Source organism: Ipomoea nil, unplaced genomic scaffold (assembly GCF_001879475.1).
Source record: "Ipomoea nil cultivar Tokyo-kokei standard unplaced genomic scaffold, Asagao_1.1 scaffold2792, whole genome shotgun sequence".
In the NCBI taxonomy this organism is placed as follows: domain Eukaryota; kingdom Viridiplantae; phylum Streptophyta; class Magnoliopsida; order Solanales; family Convolvulaceae; genus Ipomoea; species Ipomoea nil.
This window is the reverse complement of record NW_017619220.1, coordinates 1,937,432-1,960,366: the sequence shown is the minus strand read 5'-3', so window position 1 is coordinate 1,960,366 and position 22,935 is coordinate 1,937,432. Positions and strand designations below refer to the sequence as shown.

The following is a 22,935-nucleotide window of genomic DNA, read 5'->3' as shown; positions in this document are numbered from 1 at the left end:
TCAATGGCTTAGCAAACAGGGCCAAATGTCAGTGCGCACAAGGGATTTGCCTACTTTGAGTATAATCCCCACACTGCCGCTGCCGAGGTTCAAACTTTGATCTCTTCTTCCAAATATTGTCTACTGAACCCGTGAGCTAAGCCTGTGCGAGCAACTCTAACAAATACTCAATTATCGATCTAGAGGATGGTCATCACATATTCTAACATCTAAGGGTAGTAGAATAGATGAGAGTTACAGGTTCAGAATGGATTAAATTTCCAATTGGTTACAATAATAGAGTCCTATAGGAATAGCTAACATAAAAGGCTCATATACAATAGGCTAGGAAAAGTCAACTAAAACTACCACCACAAGTCTATTAAGTATACATTATAATATTATTATTAACACACCCCCTCAAGCACAAGGTTGGAGGGAAACACCATTGAGCTTGTCCCAAAGAACCTAAAAGCGCGGTGCTGGTAGCGACTTTGTGAATATATCGGCCAGCTGATCCTTCGTAGACACAAAGTTAACAATGAAGTCTCCTGATGCTACCTTGTCGCGAACGAAGTGATAATCGATCTCGACATGTTTAGTCCACGCATGGAAACCCGGGTTGGCGGCTAAGTACGTGGCACCCAAATTGTCACACCACAAAGTTGTTGGATTACCCGAATGGAGACCGAGCACTCGGAGTAATGAGACAACCCAAGTGACCTCGGTAGACACATCAGCAAGGCCCTTGTATTCTGCTTCAGTCGAAGAGCGAGCCACCCCCGTGCGTTGCTTGCGAGAGAGCCACTAGACGAGATTGGACCCCAGAAACACTGCATAACCACTGGTAGATTTCCTGTCAACCGGACAGCCAGCCCAGTCTGAATCGGAGAAAGCATGAATGTCGGAAGAGGATGAAGCTGACAAGCGTAAGTCATAGTCTTGAGTGCCTTTGACATATTGCAGGACACGTTTTAGCAGTCCCCACTCCCCAGTAATCATCGGTGAGAGAATGCATAAACTGACACAACCGGTTTACCGCATAGGAAAGATCCGGCCGAGTGATAGTGAGGTACTGTAGAGCCCCTACAATCCGACGATACTGAGTCGGATTGTCAAACGGATGACTTGACGGAGTAGCTGCCTGAGTGACTGTAGCTGGTGTTGCGAGTGGCTTGCAATCGGACATTCCTGCTCGGATTAAAATGTCGCCCATATAGCGACGCTGAGAAAGAATAAGCCCGATATTAACCTTGAGCGTTTCAATGTCTAAAAAGATGCTCGGGGCACCAAGGTCCCTAATCTTGAAGGTAGTGGACAAGCGGTGTAGTAATGTATCAATTAATGCTGGATCGTTGCCATCATAATGATGTCATCAACATATACTAGCAAAAAAACCGAGAGTTCCCTGTGTGTGTGTGTATTTATTTATTTATTTATAATCCTAGAATTCATATCTATATTATTGAAGTAAGAATTATAGAAATAATAAATTACTAAATATAACTATGGTAACATTTAATTAAAATCTAAATAAAATCAAACTTACCATTGAAGAATGTAGGAAAAAATATTGTGTATGCATGTGCATGGTGATAATAATGTGGAAAGATAACAGAAGTTATAACGGTAAGGATATTTTTGTCCAAAAAATTATGTAGTACAACTTTTATAGCATAAGGTACAAAAAAAATTAATAGAAAAAACGGACATAAATCAAGGGTATAACCTGGATTGAAACTAACATTACAAGAAAAATACACATACACAACAGTAGAAAGACAACAGTTTTTAACAAAAGTGTTGTCTTTTGTATAAAAGACAACAGTTTGGTCCAAAACCGTTGTCTTTGATGCAACACTTTTGTCAAAGACAACGGTTTTTACTTAACCGTTGTTATAAGTGTGTTGTCTTTGTGCAATTTGAGAAAATACAACACTTCAACAACAACGGGTTGTCTATGTGCATTTTTTTAATTTAAAGACAGCAATTTTATTTAACCGTTGTCTTTGATATGTTGTCTTAAGTGTACTTGAATAAACAGCACTACAAAGACAATGGTTTTTTAAAACCGTTGTCTTTGCGCATTATTATTTGTTAAAAGACAACGATTTTATTTAACTATTGTCTTTGATATATTGTCTTTAAGTGTACTTGAATAAACAACACTACAAAGACAACGGTTTTTTAAAACCGTTGACTTTGCGCATTATTATTTTTTAAAAGACAACAGTTTTATTTAACCGTTGTCATTTGTGTGTTGTCTTTAATAGCACTTGAATACACAACACTACAACGACAACAATTTTATATCGTTGCGCGTTCTTATTTCTTTAAGACAACGGTTTTATTTAACCGTTGTCTTTGGTATGTTGTCTTTTAGCGTACTTGAATACACAACACTACAAAGATAACGATTATAAAGCACTGCTGTCTTTGCGCAATATTATTTTATAAAGGACAACGATTTTATTTAACCGTTGTCATTTGTGTGTTGTCTTTAATAGCACTTGAATACACAACACTACAAGGACAAAGGTTTTACAAAACCGTTGTCGGTTTTATTTAACCGTTGTCTTTGGTATGTTGTCTTTAAACGTACTTGAATACGCAAGACTACAAAGACAACGGGCATTATTATTTTATAAAAGACAACAGTTCTATAAAATAAAAGCAAGGATGTTACCAACAAGAGTCAAACATATAACATCCAACATAACAAACAAGGCTTTAACCAACCGAGCAACACCAACCCTTATACTCATGCGCGACATCTAGCATATAGCTGTTGTTGCTTCTGTGTTGTCTCTAAGAACCAAGACAACAATTTTATAAAATAAGTTAAGGATGTTACAAGGAAGAATAAAACTAGAGATCTCTAACATAACAAACAAGCTAGGTTAAACTCACCAAGCCATACCAACTCTTGTTTATTAAAGCGTTACACCTTATATTTTACCTATAACTTCGGGATGGCAGCTTTGACCACCGTCATGACCGGCCGGCGACTGCCCGACGACGTATCCAGCCGATCACCTCAGTCTATGGCGTGGGCGGGCAGGGTGGTGCGCCCCTGGACACTTTAACCGTGCCCCTGGTCCTAAGGGGGTGCGACCCGGTGTGTTGTGGTGTACTGTGGTGTTCAGAATGGTGCAGTATGGTGTGGAGGGGTAAGGCCGGTATGATAGGGGGTTGGTAATCGACGCTCTTCCGGCTAGCACATGACTAACAAGGTTAGCTATAGGTTGGTAATCGACCCTTCCGGCATGCATGAGACATGTGGAGAATGGATATGGAAGAGTAGTTGATGTAGTACAGTTAGCTATAGCCCATTTCTTTGGCCGCGATCTTTGTAATTGGGCCGCCAACTGTCTGGATAATAAAGCCCCCCGGGTAATAAAGGGCAAATTATGTTGTGCAACCGTGTGCACCATGCATGGTGCACACTGTTCTATGTTTATAATTACTGAACTATATATTCATAATTTTTGAAATTCATATTCATAATGATTGAACTTTATATATATTCACAATTACAGAACTCTATGTTCATATTCCCTATTGTTGAACTCTTTATATTCCCTATATTCATAATTTGATAACTATACAGTTTAGAAATTATGAATCAACAATACAGAAATTATGAATCTACAGTTCAATATTATGAATTTGTAGTGTAGAAATTATGAATCTATTGTATAGAAATTATGAATCTATTGTATTTAAATTATGAATCTACGGTTTAGAACTTATGAATCTACAGTAAATATTTTATGAATCTACAGTATAGAAATTATGAATCTATAGTTCAGATATTATGAATCTGCAGTGTAGAAATTATGAATCTAGTGTATAGAAATTATGAATCTACTGTATTTAAATTATGAATCTACGGTTTAGAAATTATGAATCTACAGTAAAGATTTTATGAATCTACAGTATAGAAATTATCATAGTATAGAAATTATGAATCTATAGTATAGAAATTATGAACTTATAGTATAGAAATTCAGAATCTATAGTATAGAAATTATGAACTATTTTGGACCTAGCACCCCGGGTAATAAAGCTACTATTTTATTACCTCCCGTTCTGTACCTATATACCCGGTACACCCCAGGTAATAAAGTTACTATATTTTCTTACCTCACGTTCTGTACCTATATACCCAGTACTATTTTGGGTCTAGCGCTCCGAATAATAAAGCTAATATTTTCTTACCCCCATTCTATACCTATATACCCAGTTTATGGTGGACCGGTCCCTATAAAACCATGAATATACTTATTTAATTTTTTTAAAAAAAATGAAAGCTTATTATAAAATTAAAATAAAATTTCATTATTTTCATAATTATATTAGTACATAGTATATGGTATATGTTATGTTATTTCCCTCTTTGCAAAATCAAAATAATTCCTTCAATTCTTTCCCTCTGCAATTTTTTAGTCATCAGAACACTTAGCGCGAAATTTCCCTCTTTGCAAATTTTCCCGTCTACTACTTTGCTCTTCATTGCAAAATTTCCGTCTAAACACCGCCATCTCCGTCGACAGTGCTCTCGCCGCCTCCAACCTTTACGCCATCGCCGCCTCCCTCATCTGCCGCCGTCGCTCCAACCGCTGCCGCCGTGAAGAACTCAGTAAAGTGGTGTGAAAAATTGAAGGTTAGATTTTCTCTTGTAATGTAATAAGCTGTCAAATTCAATTCATCTAAATATTATCTGATTGTATCAATGTGTGTGTTTATGCTAAACAATTTGGATTGAATTAGAAGCTAGGGTTGGGGAATTAGGGTTTGGATTTCTGCAAAATTTCTGCCTCAGTGTTATTACATTTATGCTAAAAATCCGAGTTCTTAGGGTAAATTATACTATGGGAGCCAAACACCTTGTGCTCAGATGACATGAAGTGACCTCTCCCATGTGGGAGGTCATGAGATCGAGCCTCAAAAGAAGGCGTTATTGACTCTGTGTGCGTGTTTGAGGCTGTAGAATAGCTTCTCTTATTGCATGAAAATATAAGTCTTCCCAATAAAGTACATCCAGTATAGAAATTAAAAGACAATTGGTAACTCAATTCAAAGTCACAAAAAAATGTCCCTACATCCTACAAAATCCAAAAGCATGTGGGGTTTCCATCCTCAGACCCCGTTATTTGACATCATCAATTCAGCCATTTTCTTGGTGAGGGGGTTCTATAAAAAGCTACAAAATCAAGCCAACAAATGAAATCATCAACTTGCGGTTGCGGATAATTTGCTTTTTAGCTTGATCATGCAAAGGCCAAAAACATAAATGAGCAGAAACAGTAAATATCAATCTACAGCAACATAGACTCATTGTATAAAAATTGAGGCTTACGCCTTAATACGCCTCAAGGCTTACGCATCGCCTCAAGGCACGCCTTCGCCTTTTAAAACCTTGGTGAAACATGTTCCGGTCCCATACTATTGTCAAATGTGCAACGATGATGATGAAGTAGTCCTCCATATTTTTGTTCAATGTGAGATAGCTAGAGCTTGTTGGGATGTTGTTTGGGGGAGTATCTTTTGGAAACTGTAGTTCGTTTATCAAATGGGTTGAGTTGAATTTTAGAATGCTTGATGAAAGAGCTTGTATCTGTTCTATATTTTCTCTATCTATTGCAGCCCATGGGTTCGATCATGTGACCTTTTCTCAAGGTGAATCACAAAGGTGCCATATGAGCACAATGTAATGATGTTAAGAAACTAGCTAGAGAGTTTTCTAACCACAGTTTCTTGTTTGTTAAGTGGTCGGTAAATAGAGCTACCCATGTATTAGCTCGGGAAACTTTATCTAAGTCTGACTGTGCTGTATGTTTTGCTTTTCCATTTTTTCATGTTATTCATGTACTTCAATCTGACTTGAGTTGAATGAAATGCTTGTGTTTGTTAAAAAAAAAAAAAACTTTCAAATTAATTGACGTAATCATGAGTTAATTATGATATTTAAGACAAGAGATTTGATAACAAAATTTTGATTTATATAACATTACTTAATGTATCATATTGCAAAGGAGGATTTTCAAATTGAGCTAATTTGTTTAACTTCCTAAAAAGAGTTAATTCCAGTAATGGTCCTCCGACTATAGTGATTTTCCAAAATTAGTCCCTGACTTTTAATTTGGACACTTTAGGTCCCTTGACTTTCAATTTCTTTCCAATTGAGGTCCTTTCATTAGAATACGGTTCATTAGACTTTAAATGAAGGAGTAAACTCGTCCTTTCACCTTCCTATGTATTATTCTTCGTATTTCTCCCTTCGTATTTCGCTGTTATACCTTGTAAACATTTCAATAATAGAGGAACGCACACACGAGTAGTCAGCAATTGGGGAACGACGAGGAACATTTTAGGGTTTTGACTAAGATTATCTTCATTTATATCGCGTATACAATGGAGAAATACTAAGAATAATACATAGGCAGGTGAAATGATGAGTTTACCCCTTCATTTAAAATTCAATTAACCGTATTCTGACGAAAGGACCTCAATTGGAAAGAAATTGAAAGTCAAAGGACCTAAAGTGTCCAAATTAAAAGTCAAGGACTAATTTTAGAAAATCAATATAGTCGGAGGACCATTACTGGAATTAACTCTTCCTAAAAATGACTTTGCATAAATGACCAACACAATATTGCAATAAGTCAACTTGACTTAGCATATATTAATCCTAACTCTTGATTTTCAAATAAACTATGTTGATTAGGCTTCATAGACTTAAATTTGTTGAGCTGAGCTATTAGGCCAACTCCAATTTGGCCGGCAAATTATTGTATGGACCATGGTCCACATAATTGTGTGAACCATGAATATTAGGTACATTTTTAATATATTAAAAGTACATTATTTTTGTATTGAAGGTACATTATTTTTGTATTGAAAGTACATTATATAAAATAATGTACCTTTTTTGAACAATAAAATAATGTACCTTATATATACCTTTTTTTGAACAATAAAATAATGTACATTAAGTATATTAAAAATGTACTTTCAAAAAATGTACCTTACATACATAGATAATATATCCTTAGTATATTAAAAATGTACTTTTTATTTATGGTTCATACAATTGTGTGGACCATGGTCCATGTAATAATGATGGAATTTGGCCGAGGATGCTTGGATGGAATTTGTATTTCATTTGAATTTGACTTTATCTTTTGATTTTGAACTTTTCATTTAATTATCTCATTATAACTGAATCAGGTATATAAAATATTAGAATTGAACGATTAAAAATTGTAGGAATAATGGTCAAATAGGCCATCAAACTACATAAGAAAATTCAATTAAGTCATTGAACTTAAAAAGAATGCAATTGGGTCACTAAACAACACAAAATGTTGCAATTGGGCCAAAAATAATCTGTTTACTTGTTAACTTGCTGATGTGGAGGTTATCATGTTAAAATAATAATTTTTTATTTATTATAATAATTTAAAATTAAAAAAAAAAAAAGAGGTTTGCCGCCGGAGACGAAGAACCAATCTTCATCTCCGGCAGCCTGGAGACTAAGAGCTCTTCGTCCTTGGCCGGCGATGGAGACGAAGAACCTTCTTTGTCTCCGGCCAGGGACGAAGAGCTCTTCGTCCCCGGTCGGAGACGAAACGTAAAATCTTTTTTTTTTTTTTTTAAATTTAGTTTTGTTATTTTAAATTATTAAAACAAAATTTAAAAGTATTATTTAATATGGTAACCTCCCCTTCAGGTAAACAAGTCATTTTTGGCTTAATTGTAACATTTTGTGTTGTTCAGGGATTTAATTGCACTTTTTTTTTTTGAGTTTAATGGCCTGATTGTATTTTTGTGTGTAGTTCAATGGCCTATTTGATCCTTATTCCAAAATTGTATCATCAAAATGGGCTAAATCATTTATTAATTATTTATAAATTAGTTAACAATTAACATATCACAAACTACTCAAATGAGAGCATGACAAGACGTTTGGTTGGAAAGAAAGAATTAGAGAGGAAATGAATTGTAATTTGATGAAAAAAAAAAGTAAGGTGTGAATAAAGTAATAATTCAAATTATATTATTTGGTAAAGAGAAATATAATTATTGAAAATTAAAATGGAAAAAAGTTATATAAAAACTAAAATGCTCTTATTTAACAATAACAACAACAACAACAATAATAAATGACAAAATGGTCATTTTTTTTTTCTTTTCTTTCCACCCCGATTTACAATTCTTATAAGAGTTCCAATTCGACAGATAAGTTACAATTCCCTCTAACTAAATATGATACTTCGAGTGGCCAAAGAATTGTGTTATATTTGAATTGCAAGTATATCAATCCAAACAATCCATAAGATTTGGTTGATAAATTTGTGTTTTTCTTTTTTTTTTTTTGAAATAAATTGATAAATTTGTTAAATCAGCATAAATCGTACGAACCGTTTAAGCGATTAGGCATTTTTGTAGTTTCTTAGAAAATGAACACCATATTTATAACTGACCATCCGAAAGTTTCTATAAATACTAACCTCGCCTCTCTATCAAACTTGCTAGAGAGAGAGAGAGAGGGAGAGAGAGTCAAGAGCGCGCGGGACCTCTAGAGAGGGAAAGAGGAAGTCTGTGGATGGAGTAAGGAGGCGAGAAGTTTTCCGGCGAGTATTATCCGAAAATTATTCGAGTTTTGGTCACATTTAGGGCATTGAGCTCTACCGATTTTGCAGTGCGACCGAGAGAGAGAGAGAGAGGAGTGGCTTTCCGATGAGTCTTTTAGGGTTCAAAACGGTGGTTTACCATGGTGATGCGTGTTTGGGGGAACTGGACACTGTAAAGGTGAAGGATCAGAATTTCCAGTTCCCAAACAATGAGATACGCATCCACCACATCTCTCCCAACAGTGAAAGATGCCACCCTCTTGCTGTTCTGCAAACAATTTCCGCCCCTGTTCGCTGCAAGCTCGAACCGAACTCCGACTCAACCTACACTGCTGCTGATCAGTCTCCGTTGATCAATCTCCATGCCTCGTGCTTCTACGAACTCAAGGTTATTCACTCCAATCAGTGCCACTGAGCAACTGTTTTTTAATCATTTCCCTTTATAAGTACTCCTTATTGTTAATTTTGAAATGTTGAATCAATATAGAAACATATGCTCATTCACAAATGCTTAGGAGTTCTATACATTGGAAGAAATGCTGGAGTTTGTAATAATTGTTTGCTTATACTTGTGTTTACAAATGTTGATCCAGTGCAAATTAGTTATTGTATTATAATATGCTTGACAGATTTTAATGTTTATTCTATTATATTGCTTTAACCTCTTCTTCAGTCAGAGACACATGATAGCTGAGAGTTTTCTCTTTTTATGTGTATCTAGAATTTTCTTGCTTGAATGTGTGCAATAATAATTGTGATTTTTTTACTTTAAATAATGGATATATGTAGGACTATGACTATATGGTCTTTTGCATGTTTCTCTAGATATGTGTGGGGGCGCTTGAGTGTGCTGGCAGATAAATGAATGAGTGCTTGCACATTCGGGATAATTGGACTTTTTGTATGTTAAAGACTTATTCTTTTGGCACTCTCTTTTCATTGTTTGGTGTAGACAGCGGTGGTGTTAATAGGGGATGAGGAAGTGCACTTAGTGGCAATGCCAAGTAAGCAGAAGAAATTCCCCTGTTTTTGGTGCTTCTCTGTGCCATCTGGTGTATATGGTGCATGTTTGGGAATGCTGAATATGAGATGTTTGTCTATTGTGTTTGATCTTGATGAGACCTTGATTGTTGCAAATACAATGAAGTCTTTTGAGGATAGAATTGACGCTTTGCGGATTAGGATTGGTAGAGAGATGGATCCAGTAAGAGCGTCAGGAATGGCAGCAGAGATGAAGAGATATGCTGAGGATAGAGCATTCTTGAAACAGTACTCAGAAGGTGATTGTGTAATGGATGGTGGGAAAACATATAATGTTCAGCACGAGGAGGTGCTCCAGTTATCTGATGGGCATGAACGTGTTCTTCGCCCAGTCATAAGATTGGAGGAAAAGAATATTGTTCTTACTCGAATCATTCCTGAGGTTAGAAGAAATAAAGTTGCATTTTGCTTCTGATTCTATACCAATATACTATTCTGATATCTCTGTGTGTGTTTTGCTTTTACTTCTTTATTGTTCATACATATAGGAAGAAACAAATATTCCCCTTACTTGAATCATCCAAAAGTTAGAAGAAATGGAAACGCATTGTGCTTCTGATTCTAGACTGATACACTATTATCATACCTGTGCGTGTGTGTTGGTCCACCCGACTAATACCATTCGCTCCGGGAGGCACGGGAGCTGGCCCAAAGGGAATCGTCACTTGTGGGAATCGAACCCCGGGTTATCCCGGAATTCTCCCCCACTAGAGAGCTCATTTGCCACTTGAGCTACCCTATTGGGTGTGTTGGTTTTACTTTATTGTTCTTATCATATACACACACATGCATATATGTATGTATATAGCAGTATAGCGCTCCCATATGTATTAATGTATATCATAGTTTCTATATTGTTTGTTTATAAATATATACATGCATCTTTTAGAGAAAAGATTCTCAAGTATTCAGGGTTTAGCACAGGTAGAATATCAAAGGGCCTTGTTTATTAATAAGATACATTGTTTGAAATACTGGGTTGCTATTTACTAAAAAAACGCTTCAGACTTTATGTGGGCATATGTGATCATATAGAATTTTCTTTAATTGGTTATTTGCTCATGCAGAACCGTGATACTAGTGTGCTAGTCAGACTACGACCTGCTTGGGATGATTTAAGAAATTATTTGACGGCTAAAGGTCGCAAAAGGTTTGAAGTGTATGTTTGTACCATGGCGGAGAGAGATTATGCATTGGAGATGTGGAGGCTACTTGACCCTGGTGCACACCTCATAAGTTTAAAGCAACTATTGGACCGTGTTGTATGTGTTAAATCAGGTTCGTACTAAGACCCATTACTTGCTACTAGCATTTTTTTTAATATTCTTTTGTTCTTTTTTCCACATGGATTCTCCTTTCTCAATTCGCTTTTGAATCACTACTAATTCAAGTGAGGGGGTACTCAATTTTGTGGATTTCTTTTTAGTTTATGGTAAAAAAAGTTTCTGTCTTTATTAATATTTTCGTTATTGTGTATATATATTTGTAACTAAGATATTTTTGTACTACTCAGGTGCCAGAAAGTCCTTGCATAATGTCTTCCAAGGTGGCAATTGCCATCCAAAATTAGCAATGGTAATTGATGATCGCTTAAAAGTGTGGGAAGACAAGGATCAACCCCGTGTTCATGTAGTCCCTCCCTTTACCCCATATTATGCTCCTCAGGCAGAGGTATATATTTAGCTTTATATAAAGTTGTTTCTTCATCACAATTCACATTCACACGTTAGTTTTTGCAACATTGAGACTGTCAATGTTTTTCTGGTGTAGATAGCAAATGCTGTACCAATACTGTGTGTGGCAAGAAATGTTGCATGTGATGTTCGAGCTCGTTTCTTCAGGTAATCTGTTCTCATCCCATTACGTTTAAGCTTGTAGACTTGTAGTTAATAAGGCAGGCTCTTGAAGCATGGGTTTTGCTTTTCTTTGCAAAATTTTCAAATGTAACCAGAAAGAAGCACCGTCAAAATGGCTTTAAAATTTACGTAAGATTGTCCAATACATTTTATAATAGTGCAACTTCACAACCCAATTGCTAACAACAAGTGTGGTTGTGGAACATGAAGCCTTGGCCCAAACTTGTTAGATCTCGCTTCTGTGCTTAAAGCGCAGAAGTGAGGCAGAAGTGAAGCAAGTGACGAGAAGTCAGTGCCTTCATGAGGCACAGCCTCGTGGGAAAGTGGCTGCTTTTTGACAGAGTAGACAGTGCAACAAGGCATAGCTTCGCGATTCTTTGTCACGCGAAGCACAATCAATGGTTGGTCAGCACTCAAAAAAACAGAAAACATAAAAGACTTGAAATTAGGGTTGTGCCCTTCAAAAATCTGTTGAAAGGGGAGACTCTACAGCTTGCTGTTTGCCCACTTCCACATTGCCAGACTCAAATGCCCTCCCTTGCCTCCGGCAACTCTTTGACCTTGCATCCTTGCCAGTCGCCGTTGGCCCGTTGCAGTACCACTGCCACTCTTTGATCTTTGAGAACTTCGACCTTGGCTTTCTTCTCAGTACCCAGGTATCTCACAAGTTGCAGTGCAGCTTCCAATTTTTTTTTTTTTTCTCTCTACAAATTTTGACCAGACTCCAAGCAGTTGGGTGCACTTCAAGTTCCAAATTTCATCTCAGGCTCTGTTTTGGCCAGGTTCCTCTGATTTTTTTTTTTATTTTTTATTTTTTTTAATTTTTTTTTAGAAATACCTTTTATAAAGGCAAGCTGTTCGGAGTTGTGAGTTAATGTATATTGAATAAATTTGGCTACTTTAGTGACTTAGTTTAAATTATATAACAAATTAATAACTTGAAGTCTTGAAATTTTGATTCTTGAATAAATTTTTATTATTTAATAATAATAATAATAATAATAATAATAATAATAATAATTGTAGTTAATTATTAATCATTAAAATGTTTTATGTCATTTTGTATCACTAATTAAGTAATTGTTATTTTTTGAAAAAAGTGTGGGCCTTGTTTGAAAACGCAATGCTTCACTTTGTACTTTTGCTTTAAAGTAAAGCCTAGCCTTGTCACTCCGATGTGCCTTTTTGGTTAATGTTTGTCTTGGCCTATAAATTAGAACTCTATCCTCTTTTGGTTTGGGGTCACATACTATTCATCTCAGTGTTGCACACATGTACCTAATAAATATCTTTTTGCTTTATGAATCAGAGAGTTTGATGAGGAATTGTTACGACACATCTCTGAAGTATTCTACGAAGATGACGTGGCAAAACTGCCCTGTGCACCTGATGTGAGCAATTACTTGATATCTGAGGTATTTATTCATTAAACATTTTAACTTTCATGGTGATTGAAGGTTAAATATGATAATTGGATGCTCTTAATACCTTACAGGACACTAGTTTTGTGTCTAATGGAAATTCTAATGCCCCAATCCATGAAGGAATGCATGGCCCTGAAGTTGCACAGAGATTGAATCAGCAGGCATTACTTCATTCTGGTTTTTAGAAACATGGCCATCATGTTGGACTTACTTCTTTCAAGTTGTTTGCTTGTAACCCTGATTTTTTTTTTTTGATTATGTCTTTGTTTTATCTAGGATGTGAAGAATAATATCAATCATGTTACACCTTCTGTGCCTAGTAATCCAGAACTCAAATCTGAGAACTCACAGTCTCTACTAGGATCTCCTCCAAATACATTCACCACATCTTCTGTCAGAGGAGTTCTACCTTCAGAAAGTATGCATACTAATGTCACTGGACATATTTCATCTTCATTTGAAAGACATGACAAATATTTTTGCTTCCTAACATTTGTTTATTTTCTTAATTTCCTAAACAGAACCTAGTTTGCTTGGAGTTCCACACGGACGGGATAATAGCTTTTCTGAAGCAGATCCTGATGGGAGGAGAAGGTTGCCCATATTGAACCATAGCCAGGATGTCAGGTTTCGGGGTTCAGCAGAGCCTCCTCTTATATCTAGACTGCCTCAGAAAATACCAGGACTTCCCTTTCAACTGCAGGGCCCCTTGTCTGTGGATTGCGAAACAAACAGTGGACATTTTGGTAATCGAGCACCAGGAATTATACAGGATAATGATGCATTTAGACCTGATAAACAACGAAGTCGTCAGACTTTGCCATCACATTTATCTGCATTGAAGAGTGAAGAGGTAGATATATTGTTTTCCATGAACAGTTGTTAATATGGAGTATCATTTCTTGCAACAATTCTTTCTGAGTATGGGTCTATGTATATGCAGGCAAATTCAAAGCTTGAAATACGTGAGCAGAATCTTCCCAATCAACTCACTAGTACTTGGAAATTTTCATACCTTTAAATGATTATCGTTTTAGTTCTTTCTTCATATTTTCTTGTATTTTCCCCTTCTAAATGGTGGTCAATTCTTCTTTGATTAGAGAGTGGCATTTCTGCGAACCATACATCCACCATTAAAAGAGAGCCACAACCAGAAGCAGGGAAAACAAACTACTCGCCATCTTTAGCCATTGGAGTGCTGCAAGAAATTGGAAGGAGATGCAGCTCAAAAGTAATACCATACACATCTGTGCAAAGAAAGATTTCTGTTTTTAGAAGATTCAGAGATTATTATTTTTCCTTTAGTATTAATTATAATGGGGTTATCTTGTGACGTAGGTTGAGTTTAGGCCTGTTGTCAGTACCAGTGATGAACTGCAGTTCTCTGTCGAGGTTAGTGCACTGTTATTGTTATTGCTCTATTATTGTGACTGACTTAATTGATGTTGAATCTAGAATAGTCTAAGCTTGTAAATCAATCTTTGCATTGTTCACTATTCATAGCCTTCTGTTGGATTGACTTAGATAAGCCTGAGAAGGATATCGATGTATTGCAATGGGTGACTGAGTAGAGCCTGAACGCATTTATATTCGCTGTCATTCCTACTTAAGACAAAAACTTACTATTTAGATAACAAGAAAGATAATCACTTGAAATGTGTTATCAAACTCTGATCCAAGTATATTACCCTTAAACCTGTTTACTACTTGGCATCAAATTGAAGTGCAACTCAACTGATCCAAGTACAGAGATCTGCTTTCACTCTCTTGTCTTTCCTTGAATTCTGTTATTTTACTTAGCGACTTGAAGGGGAGTCCTTACCTCAAGTTTAGGAGTTTAACCTCCTTACCCTAGAATGTGCCTAAAAACCTGTATAAGTACAGTTGATCAGATGTGCCTAAAAAAATATTGTTCTTTTGTTTCTAGAAGTTGGTTGATGACGAAACAGTTACCTTTCTATTTCCAATTGGAGCTGCAAAGGTAATTTCTATGTTTACAAAAGATCTTTAACTAATGTTGTTTTAGGTATTCTTTACTGGTGAGAGAATTGGTGTTGGTATGGGTAGAACGAGGAAGGATGCTCAGCAGCAGGCAGCCGAGAATGCTCTTCATAACTTGGCTCGTAAGTTCCCTTTCTGTTTTCGTCACTGTTCCTGTCATAAGTAGTTTCTGTATAGTTCTGCAGTTCTGCCATATGTTGAACGGTCGAACGAGAGTTTGTTTATAAGCAACTATGTATGTTACTTTTTACAGTGGTAAGGAACGATATAAGTTAAAACACATGCACACAAAAATGACATCTACGACATGATGCTTTTTGTGCATTGTGAATACTTGTTTCATCTTTCTCCTGACACCACTTAATAGCATCAACATTCTTGAATTCCTTGCTGTGATGCTGTCTCCCATTTTCTGGAAATGGTGAAATGGTTCACAGATTTATTTCTTTCTTCCATTGCTCTTATTATTAATCATTAATTAGTCTCTTAGTTAATACTTCACCTTAAACTACAGAGAAATACGTCTCATATGTTGAATCTCAGAATGGAGCAGTGGATAAAGATTTTGATAAGATTTCATCAGGAAATGAAAATGGATTTTTATGGGACCCACTCAGTCCTGGAGATGAAAAGCCAGTGGAGGGTACTTTGTCGAAAGATAATGCCTCTGAGGTTGGGGTTTGTGATGAAGCTGCTCATGATTGAAATGTATTTCTGGTTGTCCACATTGGTGATCTTTGGATGAGTGGATGACGGGTGTGTGGATGCATGTTTCAAGATGAGTAATGATCACAGAAAGACCACTGGTTTCTGGAATTCCATTGCACCATTTTTTGACGGGAAAAAAGGGCCTGTGAGGGAATGTGGAGTGAACTGGCATTCATATTAATTGCTGCTAATCTTGCTATATACTTCATATTTTGAGGTAAGCCCTACAATCATTTCTTAAAATATACCCCTCATCCAAGTTATCATTTCCTATAACGGTTTGTGTTCAAGTGAGAACCACCCCTTAGGTGAGAACGTTCAAACTGCTACTACATGAATGCACACAATCTAATATTTCAGGCACACAATACACAATCTATTCCTGGAGTAGATTGTGTCCATTAATGTTGGTTCTCACTTAAGGGGTGGTTCTCATTTGATCATTAATCCTATTCCAACCACTCACCTCTTCTTTTCGAGGGGGGAGTTAACTTATTGTTCGCCTTTTTAACAAATTGAAAATTTACTACAGGCCATTGCAGTGACACTTAAAGGATCCTCTTCAAAAACCTGATGTTAATACATGGTGGTCAGCTTCTTTTTTTTTTTTTTTTTTTTTTTTTTTTTTTTTTTTTTCAAATAGTTTGTAGTTGCCAACTCGCCCGAATACCAGTAGACAACTGGAGGTTTAATCCTCTTCTGAGATTGCAGTCTCTTGTAAACTTCTGAAAGAGGTGCTGTTGCTGCCATGTCCAGAACGCTTTATCATCCTTGCCAAAAACTTGGAATCCTTTGAATATAGTACATAGGGTGGCTCAACAAGGGGGGGTGGGTAGGGATGGTTGAGCTCAAATTTGATATATTTTCTTCTCGATATGTCACCCTGCTGAGGCAGTAATACTTAATTTAAGATGGGCTGGTTTTTTTTGCCCCCTTTTGTACCTTTATTATTTATCTAGATATTTCAGTTTGCAACATTATTATAGGCAGGCGTGTACCTGCAGCAGCTGTAAATAGAATTAGCTAGACCAATTATGTAGGGTAGGTATTGTTGCACTGGTTTTTATACTGTTCTCTTTTTGGGGGATTGAATAATCCAATCTTATTATTACAATCTTGGGTTATTTACGTACTCAATTGGTAATTGTACTCTCAAATAAAGCATTCTGAGCAACAATCATCCAGACCAATGGACTCAGGTCAGGGAGATTTCCAGATTTGGTTCGTTTACTGGTTCAGTAAGTAGTTTTTGAGAGAAGATATCAATGTTTAAAATTTGACACTGATTATATCGGAATAAGTAAATCTCTTTTGTGTACCAATATTTGACTTTGTATGTTTAGCTATTCTCTATTACAAGGTAGAACTATTGCAGCCCCAAGAGTCAATACCCCACCATCGGGGTTTGATCCTGTGACCTTCCCTCAAGGGGAGCCACCGATGTGCCATCTAAGCACAAGGTGCTTGACTATGTTGAGCTATTCAATTACTGTGATGTGATATGCCTCCTCCCACACATATCGGTCGGGTTGGATTGTTGAGAACACTCGGTTTAGGAATTAACCTTTTGGGAAGAGAAAAGCAACCATCCTTTACAGAGCAAAGGTTCTGGATTTCCGAGGCAATTTATCTAGTGCCAAACACTAGTGGTTTTATGGTACAAAGATAATCTTATTGCGTGATTGCACACCTCCCTCTAATGAGGTACAAAACCATTACCTATATTACAAACCTCACTCAAAGCTGTAAGCCCTACAAGTTTTCTCTTTGATACATCTTTACCTGGCTGCTCTTCTTTCATCTAGTTGCAAAGAACTGATGTTTTGCAAGTCTTGTTTATCTGGGTGATATTTACAACCACCCGAAATTGGCAAGGAATTTCTTGATTGTTCGTCTACCCCATTGAAGGTCAGTTTGAGTCACTCTAGTCTCGAGTTGCTGCGTATCACGCTGATACTCTTGCAACTCTTCCAACTCCGGCTCTTGTACATTCCCGTAATCCTCAATCCCATTGATGTCAGTAAACATCGTTTCTGAGGTTTCTTTGTCATTCGAAGAGTCTGTCTGAAACTCTTCCTCTGAGTCCAACTGGTGTACAATTCCATTGATGTCGGTAGTCTTCATTTCTGAGGTTTCTTCGTCATTTGAAGAGTCCGTTTGGAAATCTTCCGTTGAGTCCAACTGGTGTACAATTCCACTGATGTTGGTAGTCTTCATTTCTGAGGTTTCTTCGTCATTTGCAGAGTCCATTTTAAAATCTTCCTTCGAATCCAACTGGAGTACATGTACATCATCAACGCCACAAGACAATATAAGAAATGGAAGGAATAGCAATATCATTTCACTGAATCTGTAATAATAATAATAGATAACTGTTACACGCTTTGTTCAAGTATCGGAGTAGTTTTGTGCTTGAATTAATCAACAATGGCTTTTTTAAAAGAAAAAGTGAAACTAAATGGTTATGGCAATAGGAAAGGGAACTCTTTTTTCAAATATTATCAGTTACCTCTAAGCGCTCTTCTTGCAACTTGAACTCCTCAGTTTCACTGGAGCCAAGCGAATTTTCAGCAACAATTTCCACCTGAATTTCGTTCGATGGCATTGCTTCAGTCTCCACCGATAAAACTTGATGCAAGCCAGGAACCAAAATAGGGAGCCCTTCATCAAAATCTAAACATGCTTCACCTTTCGAACTTAAATTCCCACTTTTGCCAAAATCAGTCGGTCCTGTTGTCACCGTCTCTTCTATATAAGTGGCATCGTTCAAAATCGAACCAGATGCATTACTAGCATTAACATCCTCATCAGCACCAGTTATATTTTCCGCAACTATCTGAACAGGTTCATTTGCATTAGCATCTGTGTCTATCCTTTCCCGAGTCGAATTCTCAGCTATCAGCTGCACTTCTGTATTAGTTGGAGATTCTCCTCGTTCTCCAGCTAAGAGTTCCTCCTCCATAATCTTCCGAAGTTCAATATTATCCCAATCTTCACAAACTGTTACCGTGTTGCTTGTTTCCCATACATCAAGAACCCTATCAGGGCCAGGTTGCCACAAGATAGCACTACCAGCTCCTTTCAGTATGAACTTGTAGTTGATAGATTTCCCACACGGAAAATCCTGAAATAGCCAGAAAGAAACAACCATACTATAGTCCAGAAGATTTTTCATATAAATAAAATTCTACCTTAATATAGGAACCATTAAAATCTTCTCACCATCTCAACAGTCCAAACATGTCCGTCTGACCAGGTGAGCGGCACTGCATTTGATGGATCCCATGAACCCAATATGGGATCGTCACCAACTATCCAAAAGTGCTGCCCAAACGAGCACTGTCTTTGTAATTGAAATTTTACGCGGGCAGTTTTGAAATCATCTGAAGAAAAATAGTGTGTTTGGTTCATGGGGTTAGACGGAATGAAAGTCATACACATTGTTTGTCAAAATCAGGTATCATTCCATTAATCAATGTTGCAAAAATCGCGCCTAAACGCTAGGCGGTCGGCCACCTAGGCACCCGCCTAGGCACACTAGGCGCCGATTAATCGCTCTAGGCGCCCTAGGCGGTCCCCAGGCTCCTAGCGATTTTTTCAACCTTAGACTGTATTGGCGCCTAGCGATTTTTTCAACCTTAGACTGTATTGGTGCCTAGCGATTTTTTCAACCTTAGCCATTAATACAGTCTTATCCCTCCTCATTTTGTCGCCTCCTCACTCATCTCTTCTCACTTCATCGGCTTCCTCACTGCATTGCCTACTCACTTCATCACCACTCTTAAGATCAATTGCCTTCATTTTTTGCTTTTTGTATTTTTAAAACCTTTATTCTGATTATAAGGTCATACATAACATCAATATTGGTAATCATTCCAATTCCACCTTACTACCAAACACGCAAAATACTTTCAGTAAAACCCATTCCAATTACCAAGTACTTGATTCCTATTCCGATTCTGATTCCTATGTTTGAACCAAACACAACCTAAGACAACAAAATTCAGAGGGACACATATTTATGTGGGTAGAAATGTAGTAGAGTTAACAAGTGAGTGTACCTGTGGAGGTGGACTCCATTTCTTCACATTGAAACTCTGTCTGCATTAATCACAATTACAAACTCATGTCAGTATAACCTAGTTTCCATATGCCAATACAAAACTAGTTTCTTTACATTTATCAGCATGTCAACAACAATGGGGTTCAGTATCATTCAAAATGTCCTTTTTTGGTTCACATACTTCCACAATAAAAAAGATCAATCATTAGACCCCATTATGCTTTTGATTTCTGTGAAAAGTTGCAGAATAACTTTTTCCTTTTTTCTGTAAAGTCTCAAATCAACTGTAAATTCTCAAATCAACGGGTTCGAGTTGAAATAATCTCCAGTTAATATATATGCTTACTTATTGAGAAGCATAATAGAACAAGAAATACAAGGAAAACTCAAGAACATGAAACCAGAAAACACATAACACTGTGTACCTGAGAGTTTAAAGCTGATGATGAGAGATCAGAAGAAGCAGCAAAAATGGGACGAATGTTTTTGCGTTCAAACGATGAAAAGCAGCTAAATTTACCACTACGCCTTCCACCGGGCAGTCCAAGAAAGCAAATTTCCGGCTTTTGAGACCCAAAAAGTTTCCATCTTTCCTTCTCCAAACACCCCACCTTCAGAGATGATGACCCGGTTAAGGCCTTCATCACTCACACCTCTAAGCCCAAATTTCAAATGGATTCAGGTAAAAAAACAAAAGAAAAATGAAGAAGAAAGAAAAACCCAAGAATACAGTCCGTAGTTATGGTGAGGATTCCAGAAACAGAGGTGAAGAAATGGTTTGCAAAATGTTTATGGACTGGTGGCTGATAATTAGTGGAGAGTAGGAGTGGGGCATTGCGGTGAGGCAAATTATACGGAGTACATGACTATTGTCTACCTTGCGATTTATAGTTTGACATATTTTGTATTTAAAATTAATTATCTTATTATATATTAATAATTATTAAGTTAGATACTGTATCTTTAATTGACATATTCTGTACTTATAATTAATTATTTTTGTACCTGTAATTATCATATGATATGTTATAATTATTAAATTATTTATTTGTATATATAAAAACAATCAATTGTAGGTATAAAATATATTAACTGATGACACAAAATTATTTTTATTAAGATTTACAATAAAATATGAAATCTGGTTCATGTTATAATAATTGTGCGGTGTGGGGTTGAAAGTTGAAACTTGAAAGCGGTGGTGAGTGGAGCCAGTTTAACGACAGTAAATCCATTAATTACAAGAGTCGGTTCATCCTGACATCTTGTGTCCTTTTTCGAAAACATTTGACGAGTCAAGAAGCAATCAAGAAACAGTCTTACCAGAGTTTTATATTTTTTAATCGGAAAATAACGTTTTTTTCCTGAATTATATATTTATAGTATTTTTTTCTTTGAATTATTCAAGGGAAAATACTTGGTATATTCTTATTTTATACTCTCTCTCACATGTTTTTGATGTAGACATTTTTTTGTGGACCTACATGTTAAAAATAACTAATCCTAGTTTGTCACCTCATGGAGTACAAATGAGGGAGTAGAATTTGGGAGTTCATGTAGTATAATTCTTATTCAAGTAAGCACATTAATCTCCTCAATTACTCTAAAAGTGATGAGTTTTCTCCCATATATTAAATTGACATTTATACTCCTAAAGTAAACATTTTATTTATTTATTTTTCTCCAACAAATTATTGCTTATATGTAGGGATGATCACGGTTTGGTTCGAACTGAACCAGACACTATATCAATCGAATTGAAAATTTCCGGGTTATAACTCAGATCCAGAACCCAATATTTGAATTTCTGTTTATTAAAATTATGAATCGAAAAAACTGAATCTTGAACTGTGAATCGGCGGTTCCGGATCTGATTCGCAATTTTGAACCGTCTTTATTTTAAAATAGTTTAAATTCAATAATAAATGTATTTTATTTGTTTTAGTTTGAAACTTAAACCGGCTGTTCTGGTTCGCGATTTTAATAAACTCTAAATATCAGGTTTCGATTCTAAATTGTAATTGGAATATTTCAGTTTGGTTGCTATAGTGTTTGTTCGGTTTGAACCAAATCGTGGTTATAATTTGTCGAAGAAGAAAAATAAATGAAATATTTGTTTTAAGGGTAAATATGTCCATTTAACATTTCAGTGAGAAAAACAACCACTTAATAATTCAGGGAAAAAGTGCTATAAGTATATAACTCAGGAAGAAAAAAGTGCTATTTTTCCTTTTTTAATTTTATAATAAATTACTTTTTTTTTTATGTAAATTCCAATATAAATGTTTACACCGAAATTTTGTGAATGAAATTATAAGTTAAGAATACATATAACATTTTCCGTCTTATTTTTTAATTCTTTAATATAATGATATAAATAAAGGAATTCATTAAAAAAAATGGTGATCGAAATCTGATCTTGATCTTGCACCAATTAGCATTAAGGATAAAGAAATGAAGAGACAGGTGGCGTAATACTATGTCCAAGAGACAGACTATGGAGTGGGAGAGCTTTTCAATGCAAGGTAAAAAAAAAAAAAAAAAAAGTTGATAAATTAGAGTGACAGGTCAGTTGTCACCCCTTGATTCCGCGCCATGCATATCCTCAATTGTTACATAGTTAAATACCCCGTAGAGTGACCAATGATGGATCACATTATAGCTAAATCATAGATATATGAGTTAATTCCAGCAATGGTCCTATAACTATAGTGATTTTTTAAATTTAGTCCTCGTCTTTTAATTTGGACGAATTAAATCCTTGACTATTAAAACCGTTCCACCATCTCAATTTGGCATCTTCTCTAATCTCGCCCTCTTTCACCTCATCTCCAGTTGCTTTTGCAGTGTGGTCCCCCGGAGCTTAAAAAACATGACTCTCCTCTCCGTTAAGTGCCTCCCCCAGCCTCCGTCTATCATAGATAGAGTGATCAAAAAGTTGAGAGAAGATATATGCCCTGTTTGGTAAAATGGCTGTTAGCTGATAGCTGTTTGCTATTAGCTGATTGTGTTAATTAGAGGGTATAAATAGTTGATAACATTAGCTGATTGTAGAAAAGTGTTTGGTAAATTAGCTGTTAGCTGATAGCTGTTTGGTATAATTTCTTTTCTCAAAAAGCTAATTGAAAAAGTTGCTAGGAGTAGCTTTTTGAATTTTAGCCTTTTGGAGTTGCAAAAAGCTAATTAACCAAACATTTATATTGATATTTTAACTAAATCAAACA

The 22,935-nt window shown here is 36.2% G+C and overlaps 2 protein-coding genes across 7 annotated transcripts; one reads left to right on the top strand and one right to left on the bottom strand.

The window, feature by feature from the left end:
• Positions 1-8,508: 8,508 nt before the first annotated feature.
• Positions 8,509-16,785, top strand: LOC109157856 (RNA polymerase II C-terminal domain phosphatase-like 2). Of its 3 annotated transcripts, none has more exons than XM_019305694.1 (15): positions 8,509-9,006; positions 9,571-10,041; positions 10,727-10,937; positions 11,173-11,330; positions 11,430-11,500; positions 12,825-12,930; positions 13,011-13,100; positions 13,216-13,357; positions 13,461-13,792; positions 13,883-13,904; positions 14,040-14,170; positions 14,278-14,331; positions 14,966-15,062; positions 15,455-15,865; positions 16,181-16,785. In XM_019305694.1, exons 1-14 carry the CDS (start codon positions 8,725-8,727, stop codon positions 15,643-15,645), a joined length of 2,358 nt encoding a protein of 785 aa, XP_019161239.1. In that variant the 5' UTR covers positions 8,509-8,724; the 3' UTR covers positions 15,646-15,865; positions 16,181-16,785. The 3 variants fall into 3 exon arrangements, with proteins under 3 accessions (XP_019161239.1, XP_019161238.1, XP_019161240.1); XM_019305693.1 differs by having other exon boundaries at positions 13,883-13,934; XM_019305695.1 differs by lacking the exon at positions 13,011-13,100 and having other exon boundaries at positions 13,883-13,934.
• A 436-nt stretch (positions 16,786-17,221) lies between these two features.
• On the bottom strand, positions 17,222-20,549 carry LOC109157882. Of its 4 annotated transcripts, none has more exons than XM_019305737.1 (6): positions 20,411-20,549; positions 20,137-20,361; positions 19,710-19,749; positions 18,871-19,031; positions 18,158-18,772; positions 17,222-17,829 (listed from the first exon to the last, which is right to left on the bottom strand). In XM_019305737.1, exons 2-6 carry the CDS (start codon positions 20,353-20,355, stop codon positions 17,500-17,502), a joined length of 1,365 nt encoding a protein of 454 aa, XP_019161282.1. In that variant the 5' UTR covers positions 20,356-20,361; positions 20,411-20,549; the 3' UTR covers positions 17,222-17,499. The 4 variants fall into 4 exon arrangements, with proteins under 4 accessions (XP_019161282.1, XP_019161279.1, XP_019161281.1 ...); XM_019305734.1 differs by having other exon boundaries at positions 17,299-17,922; positions 20,411-20,548; XM_019305736.1 differs by having other exon boundaries at positions 17,299-17,922; positions 18,871-19,028; positions 20,411-20,548.
• Between the last annotated feature and the right edge of the window lie 2,386 nt (positions 20,550-22,935).